This window comes from Dipodomys merriami, unplaced genomic scaffold (genome assembly GCF_024711535.1).
Source record: "Dipodomys merriami isolate MVZ:Mamm:240054 unplaced genomic scaffold, mDipMer1.0.p SCAF_174, whole genome shotgun sequence".
Taxonomy (NCBI): Eukaryota; Metazoa; Chordata; class Mammalia; order Rodentia; family Heteromyidae; genus Dipodomys; species Dipodomys merriami.
Window position 1 is genome coordinate 2,483,115 of NW_027203093.1, and position 25,117 is coordinate 2,508,231.

Sequence of the window (25,117 nt, forward strand, 5' to 3'; positions counted from 1 at the left end):
CGGAAGTCTGCGGGGCGCCGGTGGGCTAGAAGGCCGCGGTCCCCAGGCCCGCCCCGGGGAGGTGAGCCGGCGGGGCGGGCGGGCGGGCGCGGGCCGCGGGCTCCTCGCTCTCCGGCGGAGGGGCCGCCGGCCTGTCCAGGGTCGGCGGGAGGCGCGGGCGGGGCGGGGCCGCGCAGCCCTTCCCGGGCCGCCCGCTCGTTCCGGTGCCCTCCGGAGTGAGGCGAGACCCAGTGGCCGTCCTCCCGGCCCGATCCCCGGCCCGAGGCCGGCCTGGGTCTGCGGCCGCGGCGCCTCTGCTCCTTTTTTGTTTCTTGGGGTCGGTCGTGGGGCTTGAACTCGGGGCCTGGGCGCCGCCCCTCGGCTCGTCAGCTCCAGCGAGCGCTCCACCGCGTGAGCCACAGCGCCGCTTCCGGTTTTGCACTGCTTTATTGGGGATCTGAGTCTCACGGACTTTCCTGCCCGGGCTGGCTCTGAACCGCGATCCTCAGGTCTCAGCCTCCTGAGTAGCTGGGATGACCGGCGTGAGCCACCGGCGCCCGGCTCCTGTGCTGTTCTGAGGCTGGTGCCATCCTAGTGACCTGCCCTGGAGTTTACCTGCTGGAGAGCAGGTAGGGTATTGCATCGGGTAACCTCCCTCTCTCTTTCTCTCTTTTTCTTTCTTTTTTTTCTTTTTCTTGTTTTTCTTTTTCATCGGTTGTGGGGCCTGAACTCTGGGCCTGGGCGCTGTCCTTCAGCTCTTCATCTCAAGGCTAGCGCTCTACCACTGAGCCACCTTCCCAGCCCTGGTGACCACTTTCCTGCCATCCTTTCTTCTGGCTCCTGTCTACTGGAGAGTACCTACCTACTAATTTTACTGCCTGTGGCTACACACTGGTAATTCAGTACCATTTCAGTCTACCTCAGGTCTTGGACTTGTTCTTCATGTGGTGGGGTGCCTTCCCCACCACCATGCCTTTGGCCCAGACTTAGCCAGAGTTTTCACCATGAAGTGGGGTCATAGTTTCCTGTACTTACATCAGCACTGTCATAGTTGTGTGTTTCTGTGATTATCACTTCCATCAGATGCCTCATAGACACAGGGTACTCATGCATTCATTATTGCCTCTCCAGTGCTACCTAAGTACACACTCAGCACAGAAAGATAAATGACGTTTCATGGGACAAACACTCAGGTACAGGGCTGCCTCCACCCAGCCCCAGGTCCCTACTACAGTTGGAGGTAAAGGAGCAGGGACACCATACTTGCCTTGACTGCCCTAGAATTTAGGAGGCTGCTAGCACCTGACCTCTGAATCTTCTGTGATTTCCAGCAGGTATCGGAACCAGAAGGAATGGACGCCTACCCAACAAGCCTCATGGTAGGACGTCTGGCTGTCTCCATTCCCTCACTTGTCTTATGAAGCCTCCACCTCCTACTTGGGGAATCTTTACTGAGCCTGGACTCAGACCCAGCCTTAGCGCTCACTGTGGCCACTGCCAGGGTCAGGCCAGCCCCTTTGCTCTCCTTCCCAAGGCCGTGAGCCTATCTCTGATTGTAAAGTCACCATGGTTTGAGGTCCTCCTCTCCTCAGGATTTTAGATTGAAAGGATCTAGGTGACTTTTGCCTAGTCCTGTGATGACCTCCATGAAATAGACATGATGCAATACCATGGAGACTGGAACCCAGAGATCCATGGAGTGCTGGTTTGTATCCTTTCAGGAGGCTGTGACATTTGGCGATGTGGCTGTGCACTTCTCTCGGGAGGAGTGGCAGTGTTTGGATTCTGGCCAGAGGGCGCTCTACAGGGAAGTGATGCTGGAGAACCACAGCAGTGTGGCTGGGCTAGGTAAGGCTGCACTGTGTGACTCCCAGCCACCCTGCCAGGCTTCCCTTAGAAGCAAGGAATGTGGAAGCTGAGGGCTCAGACCTCTGTGGGCTAACTGGGTCTTGAACCTGTGAGAGTATCAGGACTCCCGTATGACAGCCTCTGGCTAAGTGGACTTCTGGAAGCTGGAAAAATATCTGTTTTCCTTAAGTGATTAGTTTGTGGAAAAGAGGATGAATATGATTGATGTAGATTGTTTGCATGTATGAAAATAGAATAGTGAGGGGCTGGGAAGGTGGCTCAGTGGTAGAGCAATTGCCTTGCATGCATGAGGCCCTGGGTTCATGCCTCAGCACCACATAAGCAGGGGAAAAAAAGCTGGAAGTGGCGCTGTGGCTCAAGTGGTAGAGCACTAGCCTTGAGCTGAAGAGCTGAGGGACAGCTCCCAGGCTCAGAGTTCAGGCCCCACGACCAGCCCCCCCCCCCAAAAAAAAAAAATAGAATAGTGAGGCTGAGATATAGCTCAATGGCAAAGCACTTGCCTAGCAAGTGCAATGCTTCAGGTTTGATCCTCAGTACAAAACCCACACCCCCACCCCCCCCCCCAAAAAAAAAAATAAAAGCAAAACCAAAAAAACACAAGCCACGTACCAGTGGCTTGTGCTTGTAATCCTAGCTATTCAGGAGGCTGAGATTTGAGGAGAGAGGATGGTGGTTGGAAGCCAGTTCAGGCAGAAAAGTCCTAACCACCAGAAAATCAGAGTGGCACTGTGGCTCAAAGTGGGAGAGCACTAGCTTTGAGGGAAAAAGATCAGACAGCATCCAGACCCTGACTTCAAGCCCCACAACCAACTGAAAAAACAAAATAGAATATTGAAACCTATTGAAATTGGTTTAGGAAAGGGGAAAGGGACAGTGATAGAGGGAATGAGATTTTTTCATTATTTAGTTTCTAAGTAGCTAGTCATTTCTAAACTGCCTTTTGGTTTAGTTCATGTGTTCTGAGTGTCATTGGGTTGGGTTTATATTCTTTGTTAGGTCCATGACTCCCTTCAGTGCCCAGTACAAGAATGTTTCGTTGTACTGTCCACACTTCAAGAGAATGTTTTATTTTTCCTACTTTTTATTGTATGCTTATTTCATTTTAGCTAGCACAATACATTGCTTAAAGAAAGATCAACCTAGCATTTACAAGCATGTCCTGGTTGGCATGTTCAAAGTAAATTATAGCGACCTCAGTTCTATTAATCAATACCTATTTATCGTAATTAGAGCTGTTGAGGTAAAGAGCTCATAAATTATCACAAGAATATTTATTTTTATGATAATAAGTTACAAGTTTTAATGTTTATTATTTCTACCTATAGCTTTATTGTTATTTATAATGTTTATATGCCAATCAATACTCTGTTAAGCCCTGGAGCTAATAGTTTAAATGAATAAAAAATTTAAAACCTGTCTTCAATGAAAAAAAATTGTTATCATCTCATTGTTTAAAAGAGAATGGTTTTTCTATAGGTGGGTTCTGCCTACAAAAGCTTGAGCCTGTTACTGTAGACTTTATGACCTTTCTGCCTGCCTCCCTCATGGTAGGAAGTCAGGGAAGTTTCAGACTCCAGAACTTTGATCCTGGATTGGATAACCTTTTATTACAGGGTATGGAGCCACTCTGTAGCATGGGACAGATGGTCCATGGGTCTACATTCTGCCAGATGGTATTTTGCACAGGAACTTGAGGCTAGGAGGCCATGTGTGAGTACTGGGCCTTATAGATTTCTAATCAGAAATCTGCTTTATTTGTCCATTTCTTTTCTTTTTTTTTTGCCCATTGTGGGGCCTGGACTCTGGGCCTGGGCGCTGTCCCTCAACTCTTCAGCTCAAGGCTAGCATTCTATTTGAGCCACAGTGCACTTCTGGCTTTTTCTGTGTATGTGGTACTGAGGAATTGAACCCAGGGCTTCATGCATGCAAGGCAAGAACTCTACCACTAAGCCACATTTGCAGACTCTTGTGACAATGTCTCCTTGAGATTGTGGGAATCAAGGTGCCTAGCTGTCCAGCCTCGGGCTGGATGGATCTGGACAATGGGGATGCCATGTGTTCTGATCCTCACCTCTCTGCAGAGGCTCTTCCTGTGTAACAGCCTGTGTCCTTCATGCCTGAAAACCAGGGGAAGCTGAATCCTAGCCATTCTCCAGCTTCTCTTTCTCTGCTGCCGTCTCAGCAGGATTCCTGGTCTTCAAACCTGAGCTGATTTCCCGACTGGAGAAGGGGCAGGATCCATGGGTCCTCGATTTACAGAGAACAGAAGGAACAGAAACACCACAGACTTCTCAGACAGGTAGGCTCAGATACTGTTGGAAAGAAGGAATCATAGGTAGGGTCTCAAAGCGGTATGAAACTGGATTGAATACCAGTGGCTACACTTGGCTACAGTGGAAATGAACAGACAAATCTGATGCTACAAAGCCACATAGCAAGGACCCAAAATACATATATTCAGTAAAACAGATGTTTTTTTTTTTTTTTTTTGTCGGTCGTGGGGCTTGAACTCTGGGCCTGGGCGCTGTCCCTCAGCTCTTCAGCTCAAGGCGAGCGCTCTACCACTTGAGCTACAGCGCCACTTCCAGTTTTCTGGTGGTTTATTGGAGATCGGAGTCTCACGGTCTCTCCTGCCCGGGCTGGCTTTGAACCGCGATCCTCAGATCTCAGCCTCCTGAGTAGCTAGGATTACAGGCGTGAGCCACCAGCGCCCGGCAAACAGATGGTTTTGACATAGCAGCATATTTTGCCCAGTTTCTAATTTTACTAATATTTTTACATAGCAAAAGCACAAATTTGTAGATCCAGTATTATTATTATTGAGGAGCCAGTGCTGGTGGCTTTTGCCTGTAATTCTAGCTACTCAGGAGGCTGAGGGCTGAGGATCACATCTAAGCCAAACCTGGGCTGGAAAGTTCATGAGACTGTTATCTATAATTAACCACTAGAAAACCAGAAGTGGAGCTGTGGCTCAATGTGGTAGGGTGCTAGCCTTGAGCAGAAAAGCTCAGGGACAGTGCCCATGATGTGAGTTCAAGCCCCATGACAGACCAAAAAAAAAAGTTTGAGACACACCTAGACCAAAAGTTTATTAGTAAAGCAAAATAAGGAAAGATAAAGAGTACACACAAACATGAGTGTGAGCACACCTGATAATCGGTGCAGTCAGTGTTTCATGTGTTATAGTGAAAAGGTCTGGCTCAAATTTACCTTAAATGTTCCCCTGCTCCCCCCCCCCTTTTTTTTTTTTTTTGGTATATGTCAGTATGTGTATTTGTGTGACTGTACTGGGGCTTGAACGCAGGGCCTGGGTGCTGTCTCTTTGAGTGTTTTTGTTCAAGGCTAGAGCTTTATCACTTGAGCCACAGTCCCACTTCAGGCTTTTTGATGGTTAATTAGAGATAAGAGTCACATGAACTTTCCTGTCCAAGCTGGCTTTGAACCTTGATCCTCAGATCTCAGCCTCCTGAGTAGCTAGGATTACAGGCATGAGCCACCCGCCACTAAGTGTTCCCTCTTGATCTGACACCTAGTATATTTTTAGTTGTTACACTGTTTCTTCAGAGAATTTGAGGTTGGCCTGCTCATTAAACTTAGCTCATTGATGTTTGGACATCCCTTCAAGCAAGGATGGCTTCTGTCATATGCTCCACCAAGACAGGGGTCCATCCCCACGATAAGTTTCTCCCTTAAATATTTTGGTGTCAAGAGGAGTCATTTCTCAAGATAAGTTTGTTTCTTTAATATGTCCTTGCTCAGATTAGAGCATACCAGTTATTGTGGTAGCAGACATGGTCAGAGGTAGAGAGCTTCTCTATTTCCTTTTTTACTAAACATTGCAGTTTATGAGCAATGCAAGGTTTAAATGAAAAATAGTGTTTATATGTTTTTAACAAGCTACTTACCAGGTGCCAGTGGCTCATGCATGTAATCCTAGCTACTCAGGAGGCAGACAGCTGATGATCAAGGTTTGAAGCTAGTACAGGCAGGAAAGGCTACAAGACTTATCTCCAAGTATCCACCAGAAAACTGCAAGTAGTGCTGTGGCTCAAGTGTTAGAGGGCTTGTCTTGAGCTGAAGAAGCTCAGGGACAGCACCCAGGCCCAGAATTCAAGCCCCATGACAGACAAAAACAAAAACAAAACAAAAACCAAGCTATTTATTAATACAGTGTTATTCCTAAATTTCTGCTTTTTCCCATATTTCACTTTTTCTTATCTACCCTGCCTCAGCAGCACAATCCAAGTGAACAAAAACAGCAAATAAGCTGGCTTAGTTGTACATACTTATAATTCATTTTGGAGGTTGAGGAAAGAGGATTTCAAGTGTAAGGCCAGCTTAGGGTATATCAAAAGGCTGTCCTATGGAGGGGGGGTGGGGGGAGGAGGGGATGGGAAGGGGAAACAAAGGAGGAGGCTACAATGCTTGATAAGAAATGTACTCATTATCTTGCCCATGTGATTGTAACCCCTCTGTACAGTATTTTCACAATAAAACAAAAACAAAAACAACGCTGTCCTGGCCATTACCACCACCTCCACAAAAAACTAAAGAAAGAAAAACAACAAAAGCTCTCATCTATAGTGGCCAGAAGTCTTCAGGGCCCAGCTCCATGTGAAGGCCAACCTGGGCTATATAGCTCACACCTGTAATCCTAGCTACTCAGGAGGCTGAGATCGCAGTTCCAAGTCAGCCCAGTCAGAAAGGTCAGTAAGATTCTTATCTCCAATTAAGTACCAAAAAGCCAGAGGTAGAGCTATCGCTCAAGTGGTGGAGTGCTAGTGCTAGTGTAGAACAACAAAGCTGAGGGACAATACCTAGGCCTTGAGTTCAAGCCCCAGGACTGGCATAAACAAAGAAAAATAAATTATGGTGTCTTCTTCCAGTATTATTTTTTTCTTCTTCTGCTTCTGCGTCTGCTCCTCCTCCTCCTCCACCTTCTTCTCCTTCCAGTATTATTATTTCTTCTTCTTCTTCCAGTATTATTATTTCTTCTTCTTCTTCTTCCAGTATTATTTCCTCTTCCTCCCCTCCCCCTTCTTCTCCCTCCCCCTTCCCACCCTCCCCCTCCTCCTCTTCTTTGTCTTCGTCTTCTTCCCTGGGCACTGTCCCTGAGCTGCTTTTGCTCAAGGCTAGTGCTCCCTCACTTGAGCCACAGAGCCATTCCTGGCCTTTTCTGTGTATGTGGTACTAAGGAATTGAACCCAAGGCCTCATGCATGTTAAGCAAGCACTCTACCACTGAGCCACATTCCCAGCCCCTCCCCCAGTATTTCTTTGTAGCACATTTCTTTTTTTGTTTTGTTTTTGTTGGTTGTGGGGCTTGAACTCTGGGCCTGGCCACTGTCCCTCAGCTCTTCAGCCCAAGGCTAGTCCTCTACCACTTGAACCACTGGGCCGCTTGTTTTCTGAGTGGTTTATTGGAGGTAAGTGTCTCACGGACTTTCCTGCCTGGGCTGGCTTTGAACTGTGATCCTCAGATCTCAGCCTCCTGAGTTGCTAGGATTACAGGCGTAAGCCAACAGCATCCAGCCTTTGTAGCACATTTCTACTGGGGCTGTGTCACAATGTTCAGTTCAACCCATGCTAGAAGTGCTAACCATGATAGCTGTAATCTTTGTCCTTTCTCTGAGCTCCAGACATAAGAACCATTTTTATTTTATTTCAGACTCTGCCAGTAGGACTGACGGTGAGCAGGCCTGTGCAGACATGAGCATTCTCAAACCACAAAGTCCTGGCTGTGGGGACTCTTCTAGTTCTCAGGTCTGGTTAGGGAGTCATCCATGCAGCCATAGGCTGAGAGTGAAGGGCTGCCTCTCCCAGAGGCACTGTTTACCTAAGGAGACTGTGGCTTCAAAGACCCTTCTGAGTTATCAGCTTAATGAACAACAGAGAGACAGTGTGGAAGGGACACCACAGAGATGTGAAGTGTGTGGCAGATGTTTCAGACCTACTTCAGATCCGGCTTCACAGTGGGAAGTAGCCATGCAGGAGAAACCTAACAGATGTCAAGGATGCTACGAGAGATTATCTGACTGCCTACAGAGTAACTGTTCAAGTAACTGCAATGGGGAGAAGCCGTATGAGTGTGAGGATTGTGGGAAAGTCTTCAGGCTGTGCTCCCAGCTCAGTCAGCATCAGAGAATACACACTGGAGAGAAACCATTTAAGTGTGTTGAGTGTGGAAAAGCCTTCCGCCTAAGCTCAAAACTTATTCAGCATCAAAGAATTCATACTGGAGAGAAGCCCTACAGGTGTGAGGAATGTGGGAAAGCCTTTGGGCAGAGCTCAAGCCTTATCCATCACCAGAGAATTCACACTGGAGAGAGGCCCTACAGTTGTCGAGACTGTGGGAAAGCCTTCAGCCAGCAGTCACAGCTGGTTCGACACCAGAGAATTCACACTGGAGAGAGACCTTACCCGTGCCAAGAGTGTGGCAAAGCCTTTAGCCAGAGCTCAACTCTCACCCAGCATCAGAGGATGCATGCTGGGGAGAAATTGCAAATAACAAGCGATTCAGAAAGTCCAGGCTTTCTTGCACATCAGAGAAGTCATGTAGAGAAGCCTTTCAAGTGTGGGGAGTGTGGGAAAGCTTTCAGGTGGATCTCCCGCCTGAGTCAGCATCAACTGATTCACACTGGAGAGAAACCTTATAAATGCAACAAGTGCACAAAGGCTTTTGGTTGTAGCTCAAGGCTGATTCGCCACCAGAGAACTCACACTGGAGAAAAACCATTTAAGTGTGATGAGTGTGGGAAAGGCTTTGTCCAGGGCTCACACCTTATTCAACATCAGCGAATTCACACTGGAGAGAAACCGTATGTGTGCAGTGACTGTGGGAAAGCTTTCAGCCAGAGTTCCAGCCTCATTTACCATCAGAGGATCCATAAAGGAGAGAAGCCATATGAATGCCTCCAATGTGGGAAAGCTTTCAGTATGAGCACACAGCTCACTATCCACCAGAGGGTTCACACTGGGGAGAGACCTTACAAGTGTAGTGAATGTGGGAAAGCCTTTAGTCAAAACTCAACTCTTTTCCAACACCAGATCATTCATGCTGGAGTGAAGCCCTATGAGTGTAGTGAATGTGGAAAGGCTTTTAGCCGAAGCTCATACCTCATTGAACACCAGAGAATCCACACTAGAGCCCAGTGGTACTATGAATTTGGGAACACTCTGGAAGGGTCCACCTTTGTGAGCCGTAAAAAAGTCAACACTGTAAAGAAAGTGCACCAATGTGATGACTGTGAGAAAATCTTCAGGTGGCGTTCACATCTCATTATACATCAGAGAATTCACACTGGAGAGAAGCCTTACAAATGTAATGACTGTGGCAAAGCTTTCAATCGGAGCTCAAGGCTTACTCAGCACCAGAAAATTCACATGGAATAAACCATTCACCTATATCAATATAAGTCTGCAGCCTTAATATTTTATATGAGATCATTTATAAGAACTAAGAATGGCTGGGCACCAGTGACTCATGTCTATAATCCTAGCTACTCAGGCTGAGATCTGAGGATCAGTTTGGGCAGGAAAAGCCATTAGTCTGGAATTAACCACCAAAAAGTTGTGAGTTAGCTGTGTATCAAGTGGTAGAGTTCCAGCCTTGAACAGATAAGCTCAGGGCCTGAGTTTAAGCCCCAGGACCAGCACAAAGGAAAAAAGAAATAAGAATGTTGGGATAAAGCTGGGTGCTGGTGGCTCACACCTGTAACTAGCTACTAAAGAGGCTGAGATCTGAAGATTGTGATTTGAAGCCAGCCTGGACAGAAAGATCTGGGAGAGTGTTATCTCCAATAAACTACTGAGAAAAAGCTGGAAGTGGCACTGTGGCTCAAGAAGTAGAGCAGTAGCTTTGAGCAAAAGAAGCTCAGGGACATGGCCAACACATACACAAAAAAGATGTTGGGAAAGATTTAGAATTATTCTAAGAAAAGGAATATCTCACTTTATTTAAAAATGTATGGTTATTGCTGCAGTGTTTGACATTGACTTGTTGGTAAAGCCAAGAAACAACCTATATTTGGAGTTTGCAGAACTAGGCCCTGAAATTGATGGGCAGGCATGAGGAAGTTCCTATGAGCCCTGTTAGACATCAGGTTATATCACCCAGAATAATTGCCTTGGGATCAGCTGTTCAAAATGACTTCACTGATAGAGAAATTATAGTGCTGGGACATGGCTCAAGTGATATGCTGTCTGCTAAGCAGGCATGAGCCCCGAGTTCAAATTCAAGTTCTGTTAAGAAAGGGAAAAGAGCCGGGCACCAGTGGCTCATACCTATAATCCTAGCTACTCAAGAGGCTGAGATCTGAGAATCATGGTTCAAAGCCTGCCCTGGCAGGAACATCCGTAAGACTCTTATCTCCAATAAACCACTAGAAAACCGGAAGTGGCACTGTGGCTTAAGCGGTAGAGCACTCACCTTGAGCTGAAGAGTGCAAGGACAGCGCCCAGGCCCAGAGTTCAAGCCCCACGACCGACAAAAAAAAAAAAAAAAAAAATAGGGAAAAGGTGCTGGGATGTAGCTCAGTGGCAAAGTGATTGCCTAGCAAGTGCAGTGTCCTGGGTTTGATCCTCTATACCAAAAAAAAAAAAAAAGACCCCCCCCCACACACACACAAAGAATGGAGGTGGAGCTGTGGCTCAAAGGATAGAGCGCTAGCCTTGAGGAAAAAGAGCTCAGGGACAGCGCCCAGTCCCAGACTTCCAACCCCACAACTAACAACAACAAAAGGGAAAAAAACAATAAGGAGTTATTTACAATAGAGGTTTGGAAGTGCAATGTGTAGTGTTTACTTGTTTCACTTGATACCTTTTTATTTTTATTTTTTTTAATTTTCCTGCTTATGTGTGCTGAGGAATTGAACCCAGGGCCTCATGCATGCAAGGCAAGCACTCTACCACTGAGCCACCTTCCCAGCTCTTGATACCTTTTTGTGTGTGTCTTGATAGCAGGTTTCGAACTCAGGGTCATGGGGTCTTGCCTTTTTCTCTCATTGATAGCATTCTTACCATTGAGTTATACCTCCTGTCTCTTGCTGGGTCATTGGAGATAGAGTCTCACAGACTTTTCTGCCTAGCTACCTGTTTTTTTTGCCAGTCCTGGGGCTTGAACTCAGGGCCTGGGCACTTTTATTGAACTCAGGGCCTGTGCTTGTTTTGCTCAAGGCTAGCTAGCACTTTACCACTTGAGCCACAGGGCCACTTCTGGCTTTTCTGTTTATGTGGTACTGAGGAATTGAACCTAGGGCTTCATGCATGCTAGGCAAGCACTCTACCACTAAGCCACCTTCCCGTGGGCTACCTTTTGAACTATGGGTTTTCAGCCTCCTGGATAACTAGGGTTATAGGAATGATCCACTGGCATCTAGGTTAAAAGAAAAAAAAAAATCATTCAGTAGTTGTACAAGGAGGATTTCATTTTATTGTGATAATGTCACATAAACATAAATATTTTCCAGTCCGTCTCATGCCCATTATTCCCCCCCACCTTTAAATAATTTCAGTAGTTTTCATGTTCTATCTTCATACATGCAAACAACTGCTTCAACTATATTCAGAACCTATTTGAATTTCTTTTTTTTTTTCAGTTTATTAAAATTACACCAAGGGAGCCAGGTACTAGTGGCTCACACCTATAATCCTAGCTACTTAGGAGGCTAAGATCTGAGGATTATGATTTGAAGCCAGGCCACTAGGAAAGTTTATAAGACTTATCTCCATAACCACCTAAAAAACAGTAAAGCTGTGGCTGAAAGTGATAGATCACTAGCCTTGAGCACGAAAGCTCAGGGAAAGTGCCGAGGACCAACATCAACAAATTACACAAGGGCTTTGACCATGACATTTCAGACGTGCATATTATTACCTTTGCTTAGAATAGGCTTTTCTGTTGCTTTTTCTTTGGCCTGATTCCCACCCCTATTACAGTTCAACAGCTTTCATTGACATATGCATAGTTAAAATGTATTTTAGCCAGGCATTAGCTACACAGGAGGCTGAGATCAGAGATCACAGTTCAAAATCTGTGACTTTTTTTTTTTTGGTCTGGTCGTGGGGCCTGAACTCTGGGCCTGGGCGCTGTCCCTCAGCTCTTCAGCTCAAGGCTAGTGCTCTACCACTTGAGCCACAGCGCTACTTTCGGCTTTTTTCTTTTTGCTTATGCGGTGCTGAGTAATCGAACCCAGGGCCTACAGGCATGCAAGGCAAGCGATCTACCACTGAGCCACCTTTTTTTTTTTTGGTGGTTTAGTTGTGGAGCTTGAACTCATGGCCTGGGCCGCAGCACCACTTCCAGTGTTCTGATGGTAAACTGGAGACAGGAGTCTAACAGACTTTCCTGTCCTAGCTGGCTTTGAACCGCAATCCTCAGATCTCAGCCTTATGTGTACCCAGGATTACAGGTGTGACCCACCAGCATCTGGCCTGTAAGACTATTAGTTCCAGGAAATGGTGCTATGGCTCAAAGTGGTGTATCACTAGCCTTGGGCATAAAAGCTCAGGGATAGTACCCAGATCCTGAGGTCAAGCCCCAGGATGAGTACAAAAAAAGGGCTGGGGCTGGGAAGGTGGCTCAGTGGTAGAGTGCTTGCCTTGCATGCATGAGGCCCTGGGTTCCATTCCTCAGCACCACATAAGCAGAAAACAAAAAAGCCGGAAGTGGCGCTGTGGCTCAAGTGGTAGAGTGCTGGCCTTGAGCTGAAGAGCTGAGGGACAGCACCCAGGCCCAGAGTTCAGGTCCACAACTGGACCCCCCCCAAAAAAAAAAAAAAAGGCTGGGAAGATGGCTCAGTGATAGAGTGCTTGCCTAGCATGCATGAAGCCCTAGGTTCAATTCCTCAGTACCACATACACAGAAAAAGCCAGAAGTGGCACTGTGGCTTAAGTGGTAGCATGCTTATCTTAAGCACAGAGAGGTTTAGGGACAGTGCCCAGGCCCTGAGTTCAAGCCCCCAGGACTGGTGAAAAAATAACAACAAAATGTATTTTTTTTTTTTTTTTGCTTTTTGCTTATGTGGTGCTGAGGAATCGAACCCAGGGCTTCATGCATGCAAGGCAAGCACTCTACCACTGAGCCACCTTCCCAGCCCACAAAATGTATTTTAAAATTACTTACACTCTTACTTTTCTAAATTCTGTAGTTAGAATCACCTCTGTGCATATATGTACATATATCTCACATCTTGTTTATCTTGATCCAAGATAAGTCAGTTAACCCCTTTTCTTCCATATGTGTTCGTACAAGGGTCTATTTACCAAGAATTTATTAAGCATTGGTGAATACATATATATATATATATATATATATATATATATATATATATATATATATACACACACACACACACACTTTTTTTTTCTCCTTGGGAATGGTGCTGTTCCTGGGGTTTGAACTCGTGGCCTGGGCACTGTCCGTATACTTTTTGCTGTACCATTTGAACTACAGTTCCACTTCTAGGTCTTTGGTGACTAATTAGAGATAAGAGTCTCAAAGAATTTCCTGCGTGGGCTGGGTTCAAACCCTTAGCCTCAGCCTCCTGAGTAGTTAAGATTATAGCCTTGAGCCACTAGTGCCTAACTTGGGGATTAATTGAGATTTGTCTTTCTGGCCTGGCTTTGAACTTCAATCCTCAAATCCTCTCAGTAGCTAGAATGACAGACATAAGCCTCACGTGTCTGGCTCATGATGGGTTGTTTTTTCCTCCATGAATGATGGCTGTTGTAGTGGTACCTATAAAAGCAACTGCCTGCAATGATCTGAGCAGGTAAAGGGACTCCACAGACCAAGCTGCATGTACGAAGACGATTTCTCCACAATGGCCAACTGAGGAAATACAGCCTGCCTGCTCATCAGAGTTGTCAGCATTGGGAGTTCAGGGATTTTCATGGGCCTGTTACAGATGATCTGGTGCTAGGCAGGAATCCTGTATTTAGGGCTTATGGAAATTCTGCCATCTAGCCGGAGGACTGCCTTTAATCTCCAAAGACAGAGAGATAGTAGTGGGCAAGGGTGGCAGACTTCCAATGTGAAAATTGCAAGAGCTCCGTCCAGGAGGCCAGCAAGTCGGGGATAGTTGTTCTACAGAACATATTTCTTCCTAATTGAAAAAGAAGAGGTGTTTGACATGTATGTACATATTTGCCTTCCTACCTTGAAATAAGCAATAGTACACAAACTACTGAAAATGGCAACCCATAGAGGAGGCTGAGGATGGGAGAAGCAAGGTTTTGCTCAGAATCTATCTTTAAAAATTTTATTATGAAGCTGGGCACTGGTGGCTCACCCCTGTAATCCTAGCTATTGAAGAGGCTGAGATCTGAGGATCACGGTTCAAAGCCAGCTTGGGCAGAAAAAGCCATGAAACTCTTCGATAAACCACCAGAAAACCAGAAGTGGTGCTGTGGCTCAAGTGGTAGAGCTCTAGCTTTGAGTTGAAGAGCTAAGGGACAGTGCCCAGGTCCAGAGTTCAAGCCCCATGATGAAAAACAAAACACAATTATTATGGGCATGGGAATGTGGCTTAGTGGTATAGTGCTTGACTAGAATGAACAAAGTCCTGAGTTCAATTCCTCAACACCACATAAACAGAAAAAGCTGGAAGTGGCGCTGTGACACAAGTGGTAGGGTGATAACCTTGAGCAAAAAGCAGCTTAGGGCAGTATCCAGGCCCTGAATTCAAGCACGAGGACTGGGAAAAAATAAAAATTTTATTTTTGTCAATTGTGGGGCTTGAACTCTGGGCCTGGACACTGTCCAGGTGAGTGTTCTACCACGTAAGCCACAGTGCCACCTCCAGTATTAATTGGAGATATGAGTCTCCTGCCAATGCTGGCTTTGAACTGTGATCCTCAGATCTCAGCCTTCTGAGTAACTAGGATTATAGGTGTGAGCCACTAGTGTGTAGAGAGTGTATCTTTTTTTTTTTTCTTTTTTGTCTGTTGTTGGGCTTGAACTCTGGGCCTGAATGCTGTCCCTCAGCTCTTCAGCTCAAGGTTAGAGCTCTACCACTAGAGCCACAGCACCACTTCTGGCTTTTTCTGCTTATGTGGTGCTGAGGAATGGAATCCAGGGCCTCATACATTCAAGGCAAGCACTCTACCACTGAGCCACCTTCCCAGCCCTTGCTCGTATAATTCCAACTACTCAGGAGACTGAGATCTGGGGATCCTGGTTGAAGTAAGTCTAGGCAGGAAAATCTATGAGACTCTTCTCTCCAACTGATCACCTAAAAGAAGCCAAAGTGGTGGTATGGCTGAAGTGCTAGAATGTTAGACTTGAGTGAAAAAGGTAAGAGACAGTGCCCAGTCCCTGAGTTCAAGCCCTTACGTACACTGTACACCTCCCCCCCCCAAACAAAAAGGGACAATGTCATGGAAATAAAAATTGTGGGAAAATCTAGGTGCCAGTGGCTCATACCTGTAATTCTAGCTACTCAGGAGTCTGAGATCTGAGGATTGTGGTTCAAAGCAAGCCCAGGCAGAAAAGTCCACAAGACTTTTTTTTTTTTTTTGTCGGCTGTGGGGCTTGAACTCTGGGCCTGGGCGCTGTCCCTCAGCTCTTCAGCCCAAGGCGAGCGCTCTACCACTTGAGCTACAGTAGCGCCACTTCCGGTTTTCTGGGGGTTTATTGGAGATAGGAGTCTCACGTTCTCTCCTGCCCGGGCTGGCTTTGAACCGCGATCCTCAGATCTCAGCCTCCTGAGTAGCTAGGATGACAGGCGTGAGCCACCAGCGCCCGGCTTCCACAAGACTCTTAATTGACCCTCAAAAGGGTGCACATGAAGCTGTGGCTCAACGTGATAGAATATTAGCCTGTTGAAATTAGAACACAGGAAAAGCCTCTGTGTGGGTGTGTACGTGTGTACACACCTGCATGCATTGGTTTCTGGGCTCAAACTCAGGGTCTTGGATTCCCCTCCCTGCCTTTTTTTTGTTTCTCAAAGATAGCTCTCTACCAATTGAGCCACACCTCCACTTCTGGCTTTTTGCTGGTTAACTGGATAGAAGAGTCTCATGAGCTTTTCTACCCAGGCTGGCTTTGGGCCTTGATCCTCAGAATCTCAGCCTCCTGAGTAGCTGGATTACAGGTGTGAGATATCAGTGCCCAGTTGGTTTCTTAGCATTGCATTTTAGGGAACAATGGTCTATTCTGGTTCATGTTGATCTGGTCCTCTGTTGATGGGCATTTGTGTTGTAGTGCTTTGGCTATTATAAATACAGCTGTTAGGCGCATTCTTCGCGTTGGGTTCCATTGTGTCAGACCAGAGAAAGATTGGCCCTAAGCCAGTGACTGGTGGACTGGTTTACAGAGGCCCAAGGGGAGCACCACGGGCAGGCAGAGCTCGGAGGGCCCAGCCCAGGGGGCGCGAGGGCAGCTGCCGGGGAGGCCGGCCCGAGACCCTGGGCACGCCGGCACTGACTCAGACTCTGCCTCCGGGGCTCAGGCGCCGAGCTGCGGCGCTGCTTTCCTAGGCAGTCCTGGGAGATGAGTACCTCTGGCAGGCCTGTAGCTCGCGCTCCAGAGATGGCGACCGCGAAGCTCACAGCTCGAGGCGTCCTAGGCGGCGGGGCTGGGCGCTGCGGCGGGGCCCGGCGCCCGGTGCCCGATAAGGGGACCCACTTCCGGCTCCGCCCGGACTCTAGAGGGCAGCCTCCCGGGCTCCTAGCGCGGGCCCGGGCGCGTCGCCGCGCACTTCCGGGGGCCGGCCCCGCTTCTCTGAGACCCTTTCGCCCCAGGTGCGCGGCGCGGCGGCGGGGGGAGGGCGGCGGCGGGGGGAGGGCGGCGGCGGCGGGGGGAGGGCGGCGGCGGCGGGGGGAGGGCGGCGGCGGCGGGGGGAGGGCGGCGGCGGGGGGAGGGCGGCGGCGGCGGGGGGAGGGCGGCGGCGGGGAGGGCGGCGGGGCACGGCGGCGGGGGGGAGGGCGGCGGGGCACGGCGGCGGGGGGAGGGCGGCGGCGGGGAGGGCGGCGGGGCACGGCGGCGGGGGGAGGGCGGCGGGGCACGGCGGCGGGGGGAGGGCGGCGGCGGGGAGGGCGGCGGCGGGGAGGGCGGCGGCGGGGAGGGCGGCGGGGCACGGCGGCGGGGGGAGGGCGGCGGGGCACGGCGGCGGGGAGGGCGGCGGGGGGAGGGCGGCGGCGGGGAGGGCGGCGGCGGGGAGGGCGGCGGCGGGGAGGGCGGCGGCGGGGAGGGCGGCGGGGCACGGCGGCGGGGGGAGGGCGGCGGTCTGTCCCGGGCTGGGCGCCGAGGCGGCCCCTTCCGCGCGGAGTCAGGGCCGGGCGCGGCGGGGCCCTGCGGGGGAGAGCCAGCGGGGCCACCCTGCCGGAAGGGGCCGCGGGGACGCCCGGTCCGCGGCCCCGCAGCCCCCGCCGCGGCGCCCTGTCTGAGGTGAGGGTCCTTCGCGCTGGCGGGAGTGGGGACGGGGCCCCAGCTGCTGTGTGACTGACTCCGAGGACGCTCGGGGGCTTTCCTGCTCCTTGGTCCTCCTCTCCGCTCACCGCAGAGGTCACTTCCTCTGGGAGACCTCCCTCGCACTGGGATTCATCCGGCCGCCTCCCTGGCATTCTTCACACTTAGTTCTCAGTCCGCATTCTGAGGGTGAGGATCCTAGGAGTCTTTTTTCCTGGTCTTTGACACCTGGGGATGTGAATCTTTGTCCTCTTTTACCTGCTCCAGGCGGCCGCTCCACTTGGGCCCATCAAGGAAGAGGAAGCAGGATGTCTGGCTTGGGGGCTACAGCTCCATACCTGCATCACCCAGCGGACAGTCATATTGGCCAGGCCAGTTTCTTGGGGCCCCAGCTGCCTCCAGAAGTGGCAGCAATGACCAGGGTCCTGGAAAGTCTGGACAGAAGCACATTCAAAAAGCTGCTGAAGCTTGTAGTCTGCAGCCTGCAAGGGGAGGACTGCCGAGAAGCCGTACAGCACCTCAGTGCCAGGGCCAACTTCCCGGAGGAACAGCTGGGTCTCCTACTTGGAGGTACATACACACTCCTCCAGCAGGCCCTCCGGTTGCCCCCCAGTAGCCTGAAGGTAGACATCTTCAAAGACCAGCTCCAGGAGCTTGGCATTCCCTCAGACCTGGTTGGAGACTTGGCCAGCATAGTATTTGGGGGACAGCGGCCCCTGCTGGACTGGGTGGCCCAGCAGCCAGGGGCCTGGCTACCCCACATCTCCAGTTTCCAATGGCGGGTGGATGTGGCAATCTCCACCAGTGCCCTGGCCCGTTCCCTACAGCCAAGTGTGCTGATGCAGCTGAAGCTCTCAGATGGATCTGCCTACCGCTTGGAGGTCCCCACTGCTAAGTTCCAGGAACTTCGGTATAGTGTGGCCCTGGTCTTGAAAGAAGTGGTAGAGCTGGAAAAGAAGTGTGAGCGCAGACTGCAGGACTGAGCCCTCATGTGTCAGGCATTCCAGCTGGTGTGAAGTCCCACCTCCTATGTAGCAGGCTCCTATTGAGGGTCTGGATTGTAAGCGTGTGATTTTGTTTTTCCAGTTTTGAAATAAATTTTATTTGGCATGTTTTTCCTAATTGCTAATAGATTTCAGTGAGTTAGTATAGGAGGTTGGAGGAAGGAACTTTCTTTCCAAGAAAAGTGGGTGAGCATGAACAAAATCTAGAAGGCATGAAGACTGAAAGGGCCTGTGCTGCAGCTATGAAAGCTTCATGCCTGTAGCTACTCAGGAGGCTGGGATCTGAGGATTGAGGTTTGAAGCCAGCCAGGAAAGTCTTAAGACTCTTATCTCCAATTAATCACCAGAAAATTGGAAGTGGTGCTGTGGCTCTTGTGGTAGAGCGCTAGCCTTGAGCTGAAGAGCTGAGGGACAGCGCCCAGGCCCAGAGTTCAAATCCCATATCCCCTGGGGCTGGGAAGGTGGCTCAGTGATAGAGTGCTTGCCTTGCATGCATGAGGCCCTGAGTTCAATTTCTCAGCACCACATAAGCTTTTAGAAAAAGCTGGAAGTGGCGCTGTGGCTCAAGTGGTAGAGTGCTAACCTTGAGCTGAAGAGCTGAGGGACAGCACCCAGGCCCAGAGTTCCCCATGACCACCACCACCAAAAAGATAAAAATAGATCTTCCTTATGATCTCACAATACTACTACTGGGCATATATTCCAGAGGGAAGAAAATTGATATTCCAGAAAGTCATCTACCAATATAATTATATATAGAACGTGAATCTAAGGGATTACTTAGGGGAAGTGGAATGGGGAAGGGAAAAAGAAAGTAATTTTGAAACGCAAATATATATGAAAACAGCACAAAGAATCTCAGTACAAACTGTTGATCAATAGGCAGATGGGGAAAGAGAAACATTCTACGTGTGTACGTGTGGCTTGTATTAGTGGGAGGGTTTGGCTAACAAGATAGATGAAAGGAGCAATATGGTTGAAGTAGATCGTTTGCAACTATGAAAACAGCGATGAAATCTGTGGAAGTTCTTTTGGTAAGGGATTAAGGGAAGAGTGATAGAGGGTGTAAGATTGATCAGAATGTATTGTAAATGTGTGAAAATGTAACATGAAATCTTCCCTTATATAATGTAAGCTAATAAGAAAAGATAATAATGAAGTTTCAGGTCTTTAAGCTCTTTGATCCATTTAGAATTGATTTTTGTACAGGGTCAGAGATGGAGGTCCAGTTTTAGCTCCAGCAGCTACAGCTGTTGGGGAACAGAAGCCAAGGCAAGCAAAACAGAGGTCCATGATTACTGGCACTAAATTATGTGTATGTCACAGGAATCACTTTAAGGGTGGGAGGGTAGGGATGGGAAGGGGAAACAAAGGAGGAGGCAAAAATGCTAGATAAGAAATGTACTCATTACCTTGCTCATGTAATTGTAACCCTCTGTACGTTATTTTCCCAATTAAAAAAACTTAGTACTAAAAAAGAATCACTTTAAGAACATTTTAAAAGTTACTTCAGATTAACAGGATAAAGTAAGGAGGAATGGAGAAGAGAGAAACATCCTACTTCCCATACAGGAATGGGAGTTGAAGCTTTTTTTTTTGTCAGTTGTGGGGGGCTTGAACTTTGGGCCTGGGCACTGTCCTTCAGCTCTTCAGCTCAAGGTGAGCACTCAACCACTTAAGCCACAGTGCCACTTCCGGTTTTCTGGTGGGTTACTGGAGATGAGTGTCATGGACTTTCTTGCCTAGGCTGGCTTTGAACTGTGATCCTCAGATCTCAGCCTGAGTAGCTAGGATTACAGACGTGAGCCACCTGCGCCCGGCTGAAGACTTTATAAAAAACAATTTTAAGCTAGGTGTGATGGCTCCTGCCTGTAAATCCTAGCTATGTGCGAGCAGAACACAGTTGGAGACCAGCTCCAGCAAAATGTACCTAAAGCCCCGTCTCAACCAAAAAATAAAAGGATGCAGAAATGTTCACCTGGAATCCCAGGTGTGCACAAAGCATAATCAGGAAGATCACAGTATATGAGGGCCTTGGCAAAATAGAAAAGATCTTGTTTGAAAATAAAGCAAAAAAGCTAGGGGCTGGGAAGGTGGCTCAGTGGTAGAGTGCTTGCCTTGCATGCATGAGGCCCTGGGTTCGATTCCTCAGCACCACATAAGCAGAAAAAGCTGGAAGTGGTGCTGTGGCTCAAGTGGTAGAGCGCTAGCCTTGAGCTGAAGAGCTGAGGGACAGCGCCCAGGCCCAGAGTTAGGTACCATGACTAGCAAAGAAAAAAGAAAATAAAGCAAGAGGAGTGAGTTAAGTGGTAGTGTGCTTGCCTAGCAAGTACTGGCCACTAGACGGTCTCTGGGACATCCATCACCGCGAGTGCCCAAGAGCTCCATGGCTAGAGAGGAATGCCCCCACACAACTGGCCGCCTCCATCAGGTGAACCATGTCTGTGGAGTCCCTGCTTCATGTCACACCATCAGCCAGGAGGGCTGAGCCACTTCTAGACTGTAAGGAACAGTGGTGTGCCAGTGTGTAATTATAGATACTAAGGAAGCTGAGATTAGAAGTTCGTGGTTCGAAGCTGGATTCAGCAGACGAGTCCAAGAGACTCACCTCCAGTTAACCAGCAAAAAGCCAGAGGTATGGTTCAAGTGATTGAGCACCACCAGCCTTGAACAAAAAAATTGAAGAGCTTGAGGTCCGTGCCGGTAACTGCAGGTGCGCACACAGAATGGAGGAGGGGCGGCCGGAGTTTCTCGTGAAGTCTGCAGGGCCTGGCCTCGTCAGGGCGCACTTCATTCAGCCACTCCGGGAGCCCAAAGTGGCTGGTGTCTACAAGTTTCTTCTGGAAAAACGGTCCTGCCCGACGTTCCCCGGCCCCTGGCCTTCCTCGGGGACTCCTTGCCTTCGGCGGCCCTGCGGCTGCGCCGTGCGCCCGGGCCCGAGCTCAAGCCGCCGCCGACACCAGCACCAGAGACCCCTCCCCTGGCCCGCCCTGGCGCCTCCCTCCAGGCCCCTGGGTGCCTCTTCCCGACCCCGCAGGGGCCCAAGGCCCAGCGAGCGGGAGCGGCCGAAAGGCAGGCGGTGGACCCGCGTTCCCGCTCCGCAAAGCGGCGCCGTCCAGCTGCCGCCGCCCCGGCGCGCCGTGGTCAGAGGGACCCTCATTCCACCCAGGCCCGGCCCGGCCTTCGAGGCTGGAGTAGCTCTCCTCCCGTGTCCCGGACGAAGCCGCAGCCAGAAGAGGACTCCTCAGCCACGAGGGCGCGCCGGCTGCCCACACTACCGCGGCCCTGCGCGCCGGGTACCACGGCACCTTCCCTAGTGCGCCTGCGCGGGAGCCCGGGCAGCGGGAGGCGCAGGCAACTACACATCCCGGAGTGCACTGCGGCAGGAAGCTGCCGCCGCCTCTGACCACGCCCCGGAAGATAAGGCGGCTCGCCGGCTCGCCCTTTCCTCTTTCGGCCGCGCTCGGAAGCAGGTAAGTGGCCGCTTGGCGTCTTGGCCTTGTGTCCATCCGCTGCCATCCGCCGCCTTCTGCCACTCTCTGCTGTCGCTCGTGGAGCGGGGTCCCGACCTGCACCCCAGGCGACTCTTCTGAAGGCGCGGGCGCGTGCCGGGCAGCAGTCGGGGGCGTCCCGGGGTGGTGGTGCCGGGCCCTGGGGCCGGTCCCGGGCCCTGGGGTTGGCGGGGCGCTGACGCTGGGCCGCCTTCACACCCGCAGCTATGGGCCGTGTGATCCGCGGGCAGAGGAAGGGCGCAGGCTCCGTGTTCCGCGCGCACGTGAAGCACCGCAAGGGCGCCGCACGCCTGCGCGCCGTGGACTTCGCGGAGAGGCACGGCTACATCAAAGGCATCGTGAAGGTGCGGGGACCGCCGGCCGGCGGGCGGGGGAAGGGGCTCCCCGACGGCCGCGCCGTCACGCTGCTGCCTTCCCCAGGACATCATCCACGACCCCGGCCGCGGGGCGCCCCTCGCCAAAGTGGTCTTCCGCGATCCCTACCGGTTCAAGAAACGGACGGAGCTGTTCATAGCCGCCGAGGGCATCCACACGGGCCAGTTCGTGTACTGTGGCAAGAAGGGTGAGCCTTGCGGAGAGGTGGGGAGCCGGCTTGGCGTTCTCGGTTTCGGCTCCGCTGGAACCTTTGCTGGCGGAGGCCTCAAGTGGGCGATCCATGTGGGTCGACTGGGCCTGAGAGAGAAATCAATATAGAAGCGCTTGAAAGAGACTGGAGGGCTTGACGTTGGACGCTGCCATCTCCGCTTTGGGGATTGCCTGGGGAGATGTTTCACGTTGCTTTTGACTTCTCGGTACCACTTCTGTTGCAGCCCAGCTCAACATTGGCAATGTTCTTCCCGTGGGCACCATGCCTGAGGGTACTATTGTGTGCTGTCTGGAAGAGAAGCCTGGGGACCGGGGCAAGCTGGCTCGGGCCTCCGGGAATTACGCAACTGTCATTTCACACAATCCCGAGACCAAGAAGACCCGTGTGAAGCTGCCATCCGGCTCCAAGAAGGTCATCTCTTCTGCCAACAGAGCTGTTGTTGGTGAGTGCCAGACAGGTCACACTGAACACTACCAGTCTAGAGGTACTAGACTCTGGAACTTGAATGACTACTTTTTTTCTTTTTTTTGTGTGTCATGGGGCTTCAACTCTGGGCCTGGGTGCTGTCCCTCAGCTCTTCAGCTCAAGGCTAGCGCCCTGCCACTAGAGCCACTTCTGGTTTTCTGAGTGGTTAATTGGAGATAAGAGTCTCAGACTTACCTGCCCAGGCTGGCTTTTATCGGCAATCCTCCTATCTCAGCCTCCTGAGTAACTAGCGTTACAGGCGTGAACTACCTGGCATGACTTTTTTTTTTTTGACAGCTTTAGTTGTATTGACTTAGAGTAGGCAGCATATACATTTCACTGCTGGTTTGAAGTTTCTGCTCTAGACTTAGGTCCTAAACAATTTCTATTTCCTGTGCTTGGATCCAGTTGGTTAACTTTATAGTTTCAGAGATTATAATGTCAGGTAAAAATAAGTTGAGTACTGTTCAGTGTTTTCATTCCAGGGTTATGTTCACAAAATAAGTAAGGCTGTTTGCAGTGGGCTTTGTCACGTAGGGGAGGGGGTGCTCAGATGTTGAGGATGTTCAGGGATTTTGTCACGTTGGGGGGGAGGGGGTGCTCAGGTGTTGAGGATGTTCAGGGATTTTGTCACGTTGAGGAGGGGGTGCTCAGATGTTAAGGATGTTCTGGAAATCCCTGGGCAGCTGATCTCATTAAGTCCTCAACCTGATGGAGAGTGGTTTGACTTGAGAGATGAAAGAGGTTTCTGTGTTAGTTCACTGTATGTAGTTCACATATAGAAACTAAGGTTTCTATATGGTGGTTGTGAGAGTCCTTTGAAAGTGATCATTGCAGAGATGTAGGGAACTAGTAGAAGGCCAATGGAGGTTTTAACTGTGGTGTCCTGTGATGCACATCCTCGAGGTATGTGATCTTTCCTACAGGTGTAGTGGCTGGGGGAGGCCGAATTGACAAACCTATCTTGAAGGCTGGCCGTGCCTACCACAAGTATAAGGCCAAGAGGAACTGCTGGCCCCGTGTACGGGGTGTGGCCATGAATGTAAGTATTCTAGAAATGGGGAGTGGAGTACCTGGGGCTAAAGTGCCTTATGGCTGTCCCCTACTGGGCAATATTTTTAGTAGAACCACTAAATGGCGATTTGTAGCCAAAGGGCACACTTGATCCTATTATAGCCTTCCCAGAGCAAGTTGAGGTCACCCTTACACTAATGCCATCATCTCCCTTTGTCTTTAGCCTGTGGAGCATCCGTTTGGAGGTGGTAACCACCAGCACATCGGCAAACCCTCCACCATCCGTAGAGATGCCCCTGCTGGACGTAAAGTGGGTCTCATCGCGGCCCGTCGGACTGGGCGGCTCCGTGGAACCAAGACTGTGCAGGAGAAAGAGAACTAAAGTGGAAGGGATCAATAAAACATGTCTTTGGCTATTAGGTCGTGCTTACGTATGTTTCTGTGGTTTCAGGGTTAGGGATCATGCTGTGGAGCCTTTTGGTAGAATGAAGGTTGAAGAGACTACCAGTGAGATGGGCTGTAAGACTACAGGAATAGGAGTTTGCTCCCCAAGGACGGGCTCAAAACCATGGCATAACGAGCTGGGACTTGGGTTGGTGTCTTTTTTGTTTGGTCAGTCATGGTGTTTGAACTCGGCCTGGGCACTGTCCCTCAGCTCAAGGCAAGCGTTCTACCTCTTGAGCCACCACCACTTGAGGTTTTCTGGTGGTTTATTGGAGATAGAGTCTCACAGCCTTTGCTGCCTGGGCTGGCTTTGAACTGTGATCTTCAGATCTCAGCCTCCTGAGTAGCTAGGATTACAGGCATGAGCCACTAGCACCTGGCTGTTTATTTCTTGAGTTCTTGCCAAGTAGCCCAGGTTGGCTTTCAAAACTATTCTGGCTAAGACCTTGGAATTCTGGGATTACAAGCAGGCCCCAGGATGCCCAGTTTTTTATTTAGTGGTTCTCGAGACCGAACTCAGCATTATACCTGCTAGATAAGCACTTTGCTTGGCAGGTACTCAGTTTGAATCCTAGTCTTGGACCTGAAAAAAAAAAGCATTTAAAATTTGGGCTGGGACTGGCCTAGTGGTAGAGTGCTTGCCTAGTATGCGTGAAGCCCTGGGTTCGATTCCTTTACTACATAAACAAGCCAGCAGTGGCACTGTGGCTCAAGTGGTAGAGTACTATCCTTGAGCAAAAGCAGTTCGGACAGTGCGCAGGCCCTGAGTTCAATCCCCAAGACGTGAAAATAAGCTGTTTGGATCCAAGGCTGTAGGTTCATCGCTTCAGAGAGAT

General features: G+C 50.0%; 3 protein-coding genes across 14 annotated transcripts; all 3 read left to right on the forward strand.

Annotated features, from left to right (window-relative positions):
- LOC138829645 (zinc finger protein 7-like) lies at positions 1-11,313 on the forward strand. Of its 10 annotated transcripts, none has more exons than XM_070026100.1 (5): positions 1-61; positions 489-608; positions 1,311-1,827; positions 4,031-4,147; positions 7,516-11,313. In XM_070026100.1, the coding sequence occupies exons 3-5, from the start codon at positions 1,650-1,652 to the stop codon at positions 9,237-9,239; spliced, it is 2,019 nt and encodes a 672-aa protein (XP_069882201.1). In that variant the 5' UTR covers positions 1-61; positions 489-608; positions 1,311-1,649; the 3' UTR covers positions 9,240-11,313. The 10 variants fall into 10 exon arrangements, with proteins under 10 accessions (XP_069882201.1, XP_069882203.1, XP_069882204.1 ...); XM_070026102.1 differs by lacking the exon at positions 1-61 and having other exon boundaries at positions 101-608; positions 1,311-1,358; positions 1,701-1,827; XM_070026103.1 differs by lacking the exon at positions 1-61 and having other exon boundaries at positions 101-608; positions 1,314-1,358; positions 1,701-1,827.
- Positions 11,314-16,504: 5,191 nt separating this feature from the next.
- Positions 16,505-18,378, forward strand: LOC138829652 (COMM domain-containing protein 5-like). 3 transcript variants are annotated; one of them, XM_070026124.1, is made up of 2 exons: positions 16,505-16,589; positions 17,524-18,378. In XM_070026124.1, exon 2 carries the CDS (start codon positions 17,565-17,567, stop codon positions 18,237-18,239), a length of 675 nt encoding a protein of 224 aa, XP_069882225.1. In that variant the 5' UTR covers positions 16,505-16,589; positions 17,524-17,564; the 3' UTR covers positions 18,240-18,378. The 3 variants fall into 3 exon arrangements, with proteins under 3 accessions (XP_069882225.1, XP_069882226.1, XP_069882227.1); XM_070026125.1 differs by lacking the exon at positions 16,505-16,589 and adding an exon at positions 17,060-17,235; XM_070026126.1 differs by lacking the exon at positions 16,505-16,589 and adding an exon at positions 17,286-17,445.
- Positions 18,379-21,661: 3,283 nt separating this feature from the next.
- On the forward strand, positions 21,662-24,256 carry LOC138829651 (large ribosomal subunit protein uL2). The gene is made up of 6 exons (XM_070026123.1): positions 21,662-21,733; positions 21,977-22,116; positions 22,193-22,334; positions 22,582-22,800; positions 23,750-23,865; positions 24,061-24,256. The coding sequence occupies exons 2-6, from the start codon at positions 21,979-21,981 to the stop codon at positions 24,217-24,219; spliced, it is 774 nt and encodes a 257-aa protein (XP_069882224.1). The 5' UTR covers positions 21,662-21,733; positions 21,977-21,978; the 3' UTR covers positions 24,220-24,256.
- The last annotated feature ends 861 nt before the right edge of the window (positions 24,257-25,117 follow it).